General features: G+C 43.1%; 1 protein-coding gene across 2 annotated transcripts in view; it reads right to left on the bottom strand.

Annotated features, from left to right (window-relative positions):
* Nucleotides 1–6,162, bottom strand: part of LOC101172919 (cell adhesion molecule 2) — a 36,320-nt gene extending 30,158 nt beyond the window's left edge. The window contains exon 1 of one of the 2 annotated variants that reach the window (XM_023961765.1): nt 5,099–6,162. In XM_023961765.1, the coding sequence (XP_023817533.1) occupies nt 5,099–5,243 (145 nt within the window). In that variant the 5' untranslated portion in view covers nt 5,244–6,162. The remainder of the gene's footprint in view (nt 1–5,098) is intronic. The other variant, XM_023961766.1, reaches the window with a different exon arrangement.
* Nucleotides 6,163–13,313: the final 7,151 nt, after the last annotated feature.

Raw genomic sequence — 13,313 nt, 5'->3', positions numbered from 1 at the left:
ATGCTGTACACGTGGATAAGGCACTATCCGATTTTAGGATGTCAGAGGGGTTTGCTTTTAACTGTTTTTTTTTTTTTTTTTTTTAATAAATGAAACTTTATCCCAAACCCAGTAGAAAAGCAAAGATAGGCCTTTCAAAGAAATTACAGTCTATGTATCACAGAAAATGTTTTAATACATTATTTAGAGCTCTGGTTTTTCTGGTTCTACTGTAGTCCACCCCTCATGATGTTCAGTATCCCAATGGAACAGGATGCACCTATACATGAAGTAAGTTGTCTTGAAAAATGTAGTGTAAGAATAAATTACAAAACAAATACTGGTCAAATATGAAACACTTCCAAATAGAAGTGCAAAGTAGCAACAATAATACCATCCAAGGTAACTAAAAACTTTTGTAAAAGGAATTCCTGGTGTCAAAAATAAAATATCATAAGAATGTCCCTTTTTAAGTTTATTTGTCTTGAATCATAAGTTCAATTTCAATTCAGTACAATTTTATTTATATAGCCCAATATTACAATCACAGTACAGTACAATTGTCCATTGGTGTGAGTGTAAGTGTGAATGGGTGTGTGATTGTGGCCCTGTGACAGACTGGCGACCTGTCCAGGGTGTCCCCAGCCCCGTGACCCCGAAAGGGATAAACAGCAGAAGATGAGTGAATGAATGACTGACTGACTGACTGACTGACTGACTGACTGACTGACTGACTGACTGACTGACTGACTGACTGACTGACTGAATGAATGAATGAATGAATGAATGAATGAATGAATGAATGATTAAATGAGTTTGTCAGTATGACACTGATATTGTATAATATGTCATGTTCTTATATCAAAATAATCAAAAGATGTAAAGAGCAAAAACAAAACAACGACAAAAAAGGTTACATTTGTGATCTCTGTGGAACACCACATCTAAATCCCACTTGTCTACTTGTTTGTTTCTGGTTGTATATTAATTAACTCAGCCCAGAGGAGTTTCTTTGAACTTAATTTTATTTCCAACTCTTTCCAATGAAATGTTGTGTTCAGTTAAGAAACACTAAGCTCTAAGAAGCAGAGCGCACAAAAAAGCCATGGTCTTTAGTCAGAAATTGGTAACTTAAACTGCTGCACACATTTGATGCTTTGTGATTTAAATAAAGATTTAAACACATATAGAGACTGTTCTTCTGTGAATGCTAGACGATTTTTTTAATATAACAAAAATAAAGTTTTTACTTTTGCCTTCAAGCATATCAACGCATATATGAACGTACTATAAGACGTACCGTATAATGAGGCAGACCATCAATAAATGGTCTATTTGTAAACATAAGTCATAAATAAGGCACACTGAACTATAAGGCGCAATAAGTGAAACGAAATACAGTAGTTACGCTACGTTCACACCGCCCTCTGCAATGTGCTTCCACCCTCCAACCTTTAATGAAAAGTCCATGCAAATGCACGTTTATGAATGTTTCAAGCTTCCATGTTCAAAACTCTTGCACTCACGTGTTGCTAGGCTATGACCGTTTTCGGGCTCTACGCACATAATGTGCGTCCATTGAACGCATGTTGAAAGTTAAACTAAGTTGACTTCTGATCAGTAAGGAATTTGGATTTGGTAGTGACGTATGGGTAACATCCTTTTTAAATCACGGAAGTGCTAAGTGTTTAAAAATTGATCATGAAGGAGAAATTAATAATTGTGGTTTGTGCCCGGCCAGAATTATATGACACCAAGTCTTTCTTTGAAATAGAGCTGTAAAAAAATAAATAAAGCCGGAACTAGCCTCTTCCAACTGTAGGTGGTTGAAATGCGCTAGTAAACTGCAGCAAATCAACAAGAAGAAAATGCTCCGCCCTGCTTGTTTAGTGTGAACTCCATGGACATTACGAATGTGCATCACATGCCCGGTATAAACCAAGGTTGAGATATAAGTCAAATTATCAGTTAGACTTTATTCACTGCATTCACAGTAACTGTAGAACTTGTTTGTAACAAGCTACACGAAAGCAACGCTAATGTATTCACAAAAACTGTCACTCCAAATCTTGTTTGCAACAAAAAAAAGATCAATATTGCTAAAACAAACATTACTGTGACAACGCTAACTCCCAACCCTGTTAGTAACCCATGAAAAACACAGTCCAACAACGGTGCACGTTAGCCTCATTAGAGTATCTATAACAAGGAGCGCCAGTGGCTCAGGCGGTTGAGCAGATCGTCCAATGATCCAAGGGCTGGCGCTTCGATCCCCGCTCCTGCCAGTCAGCTGTCATTGTGTCCTTGGGCAAGACACTTCACCCTCCTTGCCTCCCAGTGTGGCTCCGCTGGTGTGTGAATGTGTATGAATGATCCCGGTGATGGTCTGAGGGGCCGTAGGCGCGAAATGGCAGCCACGCCTCTGTCAGTCTGCCCCAGGGCAGCGGTGGCTACAACAGTAGCTACCATCACCAAGTATGAATGAGGAGTGAATGAATAATGGACACAATGTAAGCGCTTTGAGTGACTTGAAAAGCGCAAATAAATCTAATCTATTATTATTATTAACAACACGCGCCCTTGTTTGCAACTTCAATTAAAACTATACTGACATTTTGACAGAGCACCGTTTACCTCTCCAAATCACTTTGACATCAATGAGCACAACCAAAATTTATCTATATAAGGCACTCCGGATTAAAGGAAGGTTTTTATGTGCGTCTTATAGTGCAGAAAACATGGTAGTACTGTTTTAAAGAAAAAAACCAAAAACTTTACACACATCCCGCAGTGCTGAGGTAGATTAATGTGAGTCATTGTTTCATAAAAATCAGAAAATCCCTTTATCCTTAATTGTAATAACTGGTCTTTTTGTATTCTAATTTGCCAGGCCTAATTCAAAATGGAACAAATTATAGACAGGGCAAAGATCAGATTTTGTCTTACTTTCCCCATCAGCTGTGAAACTCAGCTGATATAATATAGAAAGCCGTTCTCAAAGGATTGTAAAAGGTCATTTTAATACTCTTTTCTCAGCTTCCCTATTTTATTTCAAACTCAAAAAACAGAGACAAATGCCCTTATCTCTAATGCTAAGCTTAGGGGAATAAGCGGAAGTAGATTTCAAAAAGAGCCTGAAAGAATCACTGCTTATATTTGTTGAGCATACAGGATCACACATTACAGGTGTTAGAAGCTGAATCTCCTTTGGATTACACAGGAACAATGACAAAAATGTCTCAGCTCCGTCTGAGGAGAGAACGGTGAAGATTTGCATGTGCATCAAAGGGCTGTGCTGTCACAAAATCCCATGAGAGAATGCAGATAGGTGGACAACATCAACAACTGAGAAAGACGAAAAGCTCTGTGAGAAAAAAAAGTCATCACGCAGGTCCAAAAAATATTAACACAGATAATAAAGCAATACATCATTGCAGCAATAATCTAATATTCTCTGTGACAACGATCAATGGCCAGTTGTTTTTTAGATGGAGGGGAAACAAGCTTGCTTTAAGTGCAGCAGTTAGATAGCACTCTGAAACTCATAGCAGGAGGATGAATGCAAGATTCCGTACTGGCTCTGCAAAAGGACGCAAGAAACAGGGGAAGAATGACAGGCGCCGGCCTGTGCCAAGCAATTAACTGGCGATTTGGCAAAGCAGACACTTCTTTCCAGGTGTCCCACCCTGTTCTTCGTGTGATGCTTGTGTTGTTGCACGCCTCTCATTATTCCTGATAGCCTCACAGGCATCATGTTAGCTGTGCCAATAAAGCTTTTCATTTGGCTGCAGGAGATGGAGAGGAAGTGTTCCCACACTTAGCCTTGGCAACTTGAACTGAGTGGACGGCATACATTTTGTCATCCTTAGTGGTTAGAAAAAAAGGATTCTGTCTCCCCTTATAAATGTCTTTCCAAAATGGGCAATGTGACTCTTTGTATTGCGCTTTTCAAGCTTATTCTGCTGATGTATAGGCAGCAGATTCAATATTTCTAAATGAGAAAAAATATTGCTTTGTATAATACTACAATGAGAAAAAACAAAACACTGCTTACATTCATGCCCACCAGACACCTAAAAAAAAGATGTTGTTGTGTCACCCTGTTACTTTTTATAAGCACACATGCATTTTTTAAAAACGGGATGTATTTGTATATAAAAAAAAAAACTTTAAAATAAGGTTTTAATCTTGTAATTTGTGTTTGAATTCACATCCTTTGAGGACATTTGGCACTCACACAAGCGCTTCTGTGTAAGATAACACTAACTTTAATTGTATTTGGAGGAATTTTTATCTAATAAAACACCTTAGACCTCATTACTAAATCTAATCAGTTGTCAGGCAGAAACTATTTCTTCAATAGTGACTCTCGTTCTGCAGCTTCACTCTGCCATCCCTCCCTTTTCAATTGATATTCCGAGGGAAAGTTCATCTTCAATCACCGAACAGATGATATTGTATTAGCAGCTACAACATAAATGAAATGGGTAATATGCTGCAAGAAACACTGATAGATGAGCACCCCGACCCCTACAAGACCAGTCCACTTTTGTGCTCCCTCTCACTACAATTCCAATTTATCAAATCCAGACTTTTGTCACCTTTAAATTGGATTTAGCTGACAGCCCATTATAATTCATTCCAGCAGGGGCTTTGTTTCACAAAGTTGCAACAGTCTGCTTCCGTATCAGAGTAAAATCAAAACAGCTATACAAATGTAGGGCAGCGGAGATACTAATTAATCCCAAATCATGTCACAATCCACAGGCATTACACAGTTGTAAACAGCACTGTCAGTGTGGCGTGATTACAAAAGTACAATACAAAAACAGTCTATTTCTGTTTAGTTTGTGCCCCTGGGACATCAGCAGAGACATAAACTCATTAAAAGTCTGCTTCAACATTACGGGTAATAAATGTATTTCCCTCCTATCGTGCCTTTTTCGATGCATTCAGTCAAATAGCTCCAAGGCAGGGAAGCAGAGACAAGTTTGAACATTCAGAATGTGAAAAATTGATGACAAAAGATTGTGATGTAATATTATCTATCAGAGGCATCCCTATTGTGTCTCAGCATTTCATCAGAGGCCTCCTTTTTATTTGTGGCAGTGTTGCTTACCTTTCTTGTCCCCAAAGAAAAGCGTTTGTTGTGCAGGGTTTGACCACTGGAGGGAAGTGTTATCATTGTAATCCACACGGCAGGTCATGTTCGCTGTGGCCCCCTCCACCACCGTCACATTCTGAGTGATGGGGAACTGACCCATGCCACCTGCGGGATGACAATAAGAGTTTAAAGCATCGATTTGGACTCATTATTTGTGTCTTCTCCTGCAGCGACTTCATTTCCTGTTTGGACTTATATTTGACTGAGTTAGCATTTTGACCTGCCAAGGTAAACTGCCGCAGATACTTCAGTGGGAGTTTGGTTGACATGGTTTCCATCTACCAGCAGCTGTTAGTAGGAGACTTTTCACAGTGGCAACAATAGCAGGCTTTACTCTCCCAGAGCTTTTCTCGTTGCCTTATTGCAGAGGTCCTAATTGGTAGCATGGCCTAATTAGAAGTAGTCATGCTCTGCTGTGGGGTGTAGAGTTACAGCTGGGTGGTAAATTGACACATAATCCCAGACACGGTTGGTCTTCGATCTGAGCGACTGCTGTTCTTTGGAACACTCGCTCATCACAGCAAGCAAAAAGCATCCAAATGAAGCCTAATCACCCATGCTTGTTGGAATATACCTTCTTATTACATGTTTGTACACGTTTCAGCAAAAAAAAAAGTTCTCTAATTACACCACAGAAGTGTTTTTATGCAATTTCTGTCTTTTTTAACTCTGCCAAGCTTCTGAGGCGTGTCTAAAACCAAACCCCTTTTGAAGGAAGAGAGATTGGATGCGGCCTTGTAAAAAAAAAAACAAAAAAAACCCGGCACATGTTCAATGCTGTACATGTTAGCAAACATTTCACGTCGTCTATATTTTCTTGTGTTGTTTGAGGGGTGTTCTAGTTTCATTCGGTATTGAGTTTGAAAGTGACATTACCTCCACATGTCCACTAAAAGAGAAGCTGTCTGCTTCATTACTCCAGTTCTTGCTTGGGTACAGGGAAGGCTGCAACAGCTCTGTGGACCTTCCCTGACCCCAGCTGTCCTTACTGACCCCATAAACTCAACAGACAAAAGTGAACTTACATTACAATGGAAAACATTTTATATTAGTTACAGCAATTGCGTTCTCTTTCTCCAAGCTCAACTTCTTGGGAATATTCAAGTCATGAAACCACAAGTTTAGGGGAAATTTGAAAAAATGTGGACTACTTATTGAAAAGGTATCTTTATTTGGAGCGTCACTGGCTTATTCATCAGCTGCTCAGGTTTTTAGGATCATGTCTAAGATAGTATGTCAGTGAAATCACACACACCTGTGAGGTTTTTACTTTGGTTACAATTTAATGTTTTTATTTTTGTAAAAACTCGTTGCCAACATGACCAAAAATGGTGCAGTGTGTTTGGTAATGTTCACCAGCTTGGGAAACATCACAGTCAACGCCATCATCACCAAATTCCTGTTTGATAATACGGTACTATGGAAAGCCATAGCATAAGAAAACATTAAAAGGCTAAACTTCAACATTTAACAACGTGGCACATCTTTAATAAATATGTTTATTTTTCTCCAATTGTGATTGTTATCTGAAATGTTTAGGTTTTGTTTCACGATTGTCTCGTTAGATTCAACTTTCTGCTTTTTAGGTAACATTTTAGTTCCAGACAAGGTTGCTTTAGTGTTCTCTACTAATGTTAATTAATGAAAGTGCTCATTTTTATTTGAAATATTTTATTATTTCCTTTTTACAGAGCATTGTAGCGTTGATTGTAGGAAACATGTTCAATGGAAGAGAACTCACACAACAGCAAGCGTTGACATCACCTGTCCAATAAAGCGATGACAAGGGTAACAACCAGCTTATGATGGATGAAAACAATATGACTGAGGGAAACTTTGTAATCAAGCATATGGTTCACAACCACAGAACCAAAGGTCTTCTGTGTTTTAGGTTGTCATTATTTAATATTTGTTTTGTTTTTTAGAAATGTCAGGAGAAAATAGTACAGATCCAACTCATTGCATGAATGATGGCTAAACTGTATTTAGCTGCTATGATCACAGGCTGCTGGGGTGCAAATCAATATTTTTGCTTTTCCTAACTGTCTGAAATGAATAATAAGTAAGTGTCAGCTCTGATCAAACATAGCTAGATGCCCTTATTAGCAAGGCAGGCAAGGCACTTTAGTGGATCTTTTTTTTTTAAATCTTCCTAAAAGAGAATTCACTGATGGGAAGAAATTAAATAATGCCGTGTCTTTTTTGGTAAAGGCAAAATTCAATTAGAAAAATCTCTTAAGTCTACAGTGACTCTTAAAATAACAGAATTTCACATTTTGAGAAACTATTGGTCATGACATTTGCATTTGGAGGATTTCATGTTAGAAAAACTTCTGCTTTGATCTCTCAAACACCATTGGATCATTATTAACCCAATTCTACAGTATCATGGACAAGTTGACTTTGAAAATACTCTATTTTTCAGAGTACAAGTCCCAGCTGTTTGTAAAGCTTGCAGTGGTGTTCACACTGGACTGTTGCTACCCGATACTAGCGCATGTACCTACAGTCGGAAGAGGTTTTGATGCAAAACGTCAAACCAGTGCAAATCTCACAAATCTTGCTCCAGGCTTTTTCTTTTACAGATCTATTCTGAAATATAAAAGACTTGGTGTCATATAACCATGCACAATGCGCAATTATTAACTTCACCTCCATGATCAACTTTCAAACGGTTGACAAATGCACGTCATCCATACATCGCTAACGCATCAGAGTCCCCGATTGGTCGAAATTAAAACTTGGTTTAACTTACAACATGCGTTTAATGAACGCACATTTTGGATGTACAGCACAAAAACGGTCTTAAAAATCTGCGTAGCAACTCATGAGCATGAGCGTTTCGAATGCAGAAGCCCAAAACACACATATAGGCGTGCTAACATAGACTCTTTATTGAAAGTGGTTACTTGAACGCATGTTGCCGAGGGGGTATGAACAAAGCTACACACCTGTCTTAACGGAGTTGTTAAAAACGACAGAGAGAATGAAGATTTTAATGGATTTAGTGATTTAAAGTGATATAAAAAGGTTCGTTGATGTTTTAATACCATCTTTATGCTAAGGTTATCTGAATAATTGTTCATGTGTTGCACTAATATATTAGATTCTTCCTAAGTTTCATCGGAGCCAAATAGGCATCAATGTGTTGCCGTAATGAAGCGTGTATATATTTAGTCTATTGTTGCTATCCCATTTGCATGATTTGCCTTTCAAAATGAAATGTTCATTCTACTTCTCGTATTTTGTTAAATAAGTTTCTCCCAAAAGTGCGATTTACACTCCATTGAGACTTACATATGATTTTTTTTCTTCTTTACTATGCTTTTGTCATGGCTCGCTAACTTGGCGGACCCAGTTGCTGGAACCCGAAGGAGGACAGGAGGTGAATGGAAGTAAGTAAGTAAGTTTAATAGTTCCAGAAAGGTGACATAGTATGCTGTGGCAGGAGGGCGGCGAAGCTGGAGGGACGTCGAAGTTCCGAAGCGAGACGTGGAAGTGCGGCTGCGGCTCCCGACGTGGTTTCGGCTCGGCTGTGGCTCTTGGCGTGGCTTCGGCTCGGCTGTGGCTCTTGGCGTGGCTTCGGCTCGGCTGTGGCTCTTTGGCTTGGCTGGAGGTTCGGCTATGGCTCTGGACGTGACTGAGACTCCGTGACTAGGTAGGTGGCTTCTGGTGATGTTCTGCTCGGTTGTCTCTTGATTCGAGGTGTCCACTCGTGGGCATGAAGGTCCTGGAGACAGGAAAACGTACGTGAGGCATGGACGAGATACTAGACATGAAAAGACAGAGAGGAAGACCAGACTAGCACCATCAGGGGTAACGATCTGGCGATGAATCCTGGTCTTGAGGCTCCTTAAGTAGGTCGGTGAGGTGATGAGATGAGTGGACGCAGCTGGGATGAATCAGAGGCCAAGCAGAGAGGGGAGGGGGAAGGAACCTGACAGAGGCACCATGACAGTACCCCCCCCTCAACGACCGCCTCCAGGCGGTCCAGGGCGGCGATCAGGATGGGCCCGGAAGAAATCCTCGATGAGGGACGGGTCCAGGATGAGAGAGCGCGAGATCCAAGACCGCTCCTCAGGACCGTAACCCTCCCAGTCAACCAGAAACTGGTGCCCGCGACCCCGACGCCGGACGTCCAGAATCCGGCTAACCGTGAAGGCGGGGGCGCCGTCGATGACCCGGGCGGGTGGTGGGGAAGCGGACGGCGGGCACAGAGGACTGTCCTGAACAGGTTTGATCTGGGAGATGTGGAAAGAGGGGTGTACCTTGAGCGCTCGCGGAAGGCGAAGGCGGACACAGGTAGGATTAAAGATCCGTTCAATAGTGTAGGGTCCGATGAACCGTGGAGCCAGCTTTCGGGAGTGGGCTTGAATGGGTATGTTGCGCGTAGAGAGCCATACCCTCTGACCAGGCTGGTAAGTGGGTCCCACCACCCTGTGTCGATTGGCGATGCGGCAGTTGCTCTCCTTGGTGCGGAGGAGAGCATCCTTGGTTTGGCACCAGACGCGTTGGCAACGCTGGAGATGTTGCTGGACCGAAGGCACCGCCAAATCGAATTCCTGGGACGGAAACAGAGGTGGTGAGTACCCAAGAGCGGCCTCAAAAGGTGACACCCCAGTAGCAGAGGAAGGATGCGTGTTATGAGCATACTCTATCCACACTAAATACTGGGACCAGTCCTTCTCATTCTGTGCCGCCAGGCAACGTAGAGCTGCCTCCAGTTCCTGGTTGGCCCTCTCCGCTTGGCCGTTGGACTGGGGGTGATATCCGGAGGTGAGGCTGACCGTGGCCCCCAAGGCGGAGCAGAAAGCCTTCCAGACTTGGGAGATGAACTGAGGGCCACGGTCGGAAACAATGTCCAATGGAATGCCATGATGCCGAAAGACCTGGTCAACCAAAACTTGAGCAGTCTCTGTAGCTGAGGGTAACTGGGACAGAGGAATAAAGTGTGCCATTTTGGAGAAACGATCTATGACGGTGAGGATGACGGAATTACCCTGGGAGGGAGGTAAACCAGTGACAAAGTCCAAGGCGATATGGGACCAGGGACGACTGGGGATAGGAAGGGGTTGCAATAATCCAGCAGGAGCGGAATGGGAAGCCTTAGAGCGGGCGCAGGTGGTACAGGCAGCCACAAACTCACGGACATCCTTCTCCATGGAAGGCCAGAAAAATCTTCTGCGGAGGAGATTGAGTGTTCTTCGTACGCCGCCATGACAGGATACTCGAGAGGTGTGCCCCCAGGAAATGACGTCGGACCTGAGGTTGGTGGGTACAAACAGGGTACCGTTAGGACATGGGGGATGATCGGGTTCCTCACCTTGAGCTTGGAGGACTCGATTTTCAATATCCCAGGTGAGGGCGCCCACTATACAGGTGGATGGGATGATGGTGGTAGTGGTGTTTTCCGTGGAGCAATATTTCCGGGAGAGGGCGTCGGGCTTGATATTCCGGGTTCCGGGTCGATAGGTGATGGTAAAACGGAATCTATCAAAGAACAAACACCACCGAGCCTGCCGTGAGTTAAGCCTTTTAGCCGTTCTCAAGTAAGCCAGATTCTTATGATCAGTCCAGACGATGAAAGGTTGTTCTGCCCCCTCCAGCCAGTGCCGCCACTCCTCCAGAGCCAGTTTAATAGCCAGCAGTTCGCGGTTTCCCACGTCGTAGTTCTTTTCTGCTGGTGACAATTTCTTAGAGAAAAAGGCACAGGGTTTAAGTTTACCTGACTTTTGCTCCTTCTGGGACAGGACGGCTCCCACCCCGGAATCGGAGGCATCCACCTCAACTATAAACTGGCGTGAGGGGTCGGGTTGAATCAATATGGGAGCAGTGACAAATAGTTCTTTAAGATGATCAAAAGCCCGTTGAGCCTCAGGGGTCCACTGAAAGTTGAGGTTAGTGGAAGTCAGGCGGGTGAGAGGAGCAGCTATGCTGCTGTAATTTCTGATAAATCGTCTATAGAAATTGGCAAACCCAAGGAATTGCTGTAGTTTCTTCCGATTGTTAGGGGGCTCCCATTTAGATACTGCCTCAAGCTTGGAGGGATCGGGTCGTATACGACCAGCCTCAATGATGTACCCCAAAAACTGGACGGTTGCCACATGAAACTCACATTTTTCTGTTTTGACAAACAGTTGGTTTTCCAATAATCTAGTGAGTACCTGACGAACATGTTGCTCATGCTGAGTTTGGTTGCTGGAATAGATGAGAATGTCGTCCAAATAGACGAAAACAAACCGGTTCAGGAAGTCTCTGAGGACGTCATTCACGAGTCTCTGGAAGACGGCAGGGGCATTCGTCAACCCAAAGGGCATAACAAGGTACTCATAGTGCCCTAGAGGCGTTGTGAATGCCGTCTTCCACTCGTCTCCTTCCTTGACACGTACCAAGTGATAGGCGTTGCGCAGATCCAGTTTGGTGAAGATGCGTGCGTCCTGAACAGAATCAAACACGGAGGTGATTAGAGGCAGGGAGTATTTATCCTTGATAGTTATTTGGTTGAGTTCCCGATAATCAATACAGGGACGGAGAGATTTATCCTTCTTTTCCACAAAGAAGAAGCCTGCTCCAACTGGGGAGGAGGAGGGACGGATATGACCCAGGGAGAGCGCCTCCTGGATGTAGCTCTCCATTGAAAGTTTTTCAGGTCCGGAAAGGTTGAATAATCTCCCCTTAGGTAGTGTGGAGCCGGGCACAAGGTTAATAGCACAATCGTAGGGACGGTGGGGGGGTAGTGTGTTAGCTTTAGTCTTACAGAAGACATCTTGAAGGTCATGATAACATGCAGGGATCTTTTCTAAATCAACCTTACTTGACTGCACAGTGGAATGATGGTGAGCGGTGGGTATAGCGGACGAAAGACAGTTAGCCAGACAATAGGCACTCCAGTTAGTGATTTGACCTAGGCACCAATTGAACTGAGGGTTATGACGTTTAAGCCATGAAAAGCCTAAGACAATAGGAGTGTGAGTAGATTGAGTAATAAAAAATTGTATAGTTTCCCGGTGGTTGCCGGACGAAAGCAGTTGAACAGGTTTGGTGCGATGCGTTATCCTGGAGAGGTGTTGACCTCCTAGGCCAGAGGCTTCAATGGGGGTATCCAAAGGTTCTGTGGGAAGGCAGAGTTTGTTAACCAGATCATGATCTATCAGGCTCTGTTCTGCTCCGGAATCAATAAGGGCCTTGGAACAATGAATTTCGTTCTTACAAACAATCTTGACCGGGATGTAAAGAAAACTCAAGGTACAATGAGTGATAGCTTCTTCCCCCCGCGACCTGTCGCTTAGCGGAGGGGTTCGGGTGTTTAAACGCAAAGGGCACTGAGAGACTAAATGTCCTTGAGCCCCGCAATAGAAACATGAACCCTCATCCCTGCGTCGTTGTCGCTCCTCTGCTGACAATGTGGAATGACCTATTCGCATAGGTTCCTCCGGTGTTTTGGAGGTTGTATTTAAATTTGTTCTGGGAGACGACAGGAAAGTGGTGGTAGATTTTTTTGTGTTCAGTGGACGTTCGTTTTGACGTTCTCTGAGCCGAATGTCGGATCTGAGAGCTGCTGTGACGAGATCTTCAAAAGTATTAGCTTCAGGTTGGGTACACAAATGATCTTTTATGGACTCGTTCAGTGACTGATAAAAGATGCCTTTTAGCGCCAAGTCTGGCCAGCCAGCTTCAACTGCCAGGATACGAAAATCTATGATGTGTTCACTGACAGTTCGGTTACGTTGTTTCAAATTTATGAGGCGTTTTGTAGCCTCCTCCTGTTTTCTGGGCTGATCAAAAATCAGACGAAACTCTGTTAGGAAACGGTCATAACTAAGGTGAGAGAAGGGATTAGCCGAGATAAAGGCTTGGGCCCACTGTAGGGCTTTGTTTCTAAGTGAATTAATGACAAGAGTGATTTTGCTGAGGTCCGTGTGATAGTACCTGGGGGCTTGCTGAAATATGAGTTCACATTGCAATAGGAAACCGCCGCAGGCTTCGACGTCACCTAGAAACAGTTCCGGTTGTAGCCGGAAGTTCTCCGGTAGGTCGGCTGAACCGGAAGCGGAAGCGGAGATGTTGCTGGAAGACGGTAAGGCTAAACCTGTAGCAGACTTAGCATGTTGTCCGGTTAATTCAATCAGAGTTTGTGTCATACCGTCTAGTTTGCGAAATAAGTCCTGCT

This window comes from Oryzias latipes, chromosome 13, assembly GCF_002234675.1.
Source record: "Oryzias latipes chromosome 13, ASM223467v1".
In the NCBI taxonomy this organism is placed as follows: Eukaryota; Metazoa; Chordata; class Actinopteri; order Beloniformes; family Adrianichthyidae; genus Oryzias; species Oryzias latipes.
The sequence above is the reverse complement of the archived record's forward strand: the minus strand, read 5'-3'. Positions and strand labels throughout refer to the sequence as shown.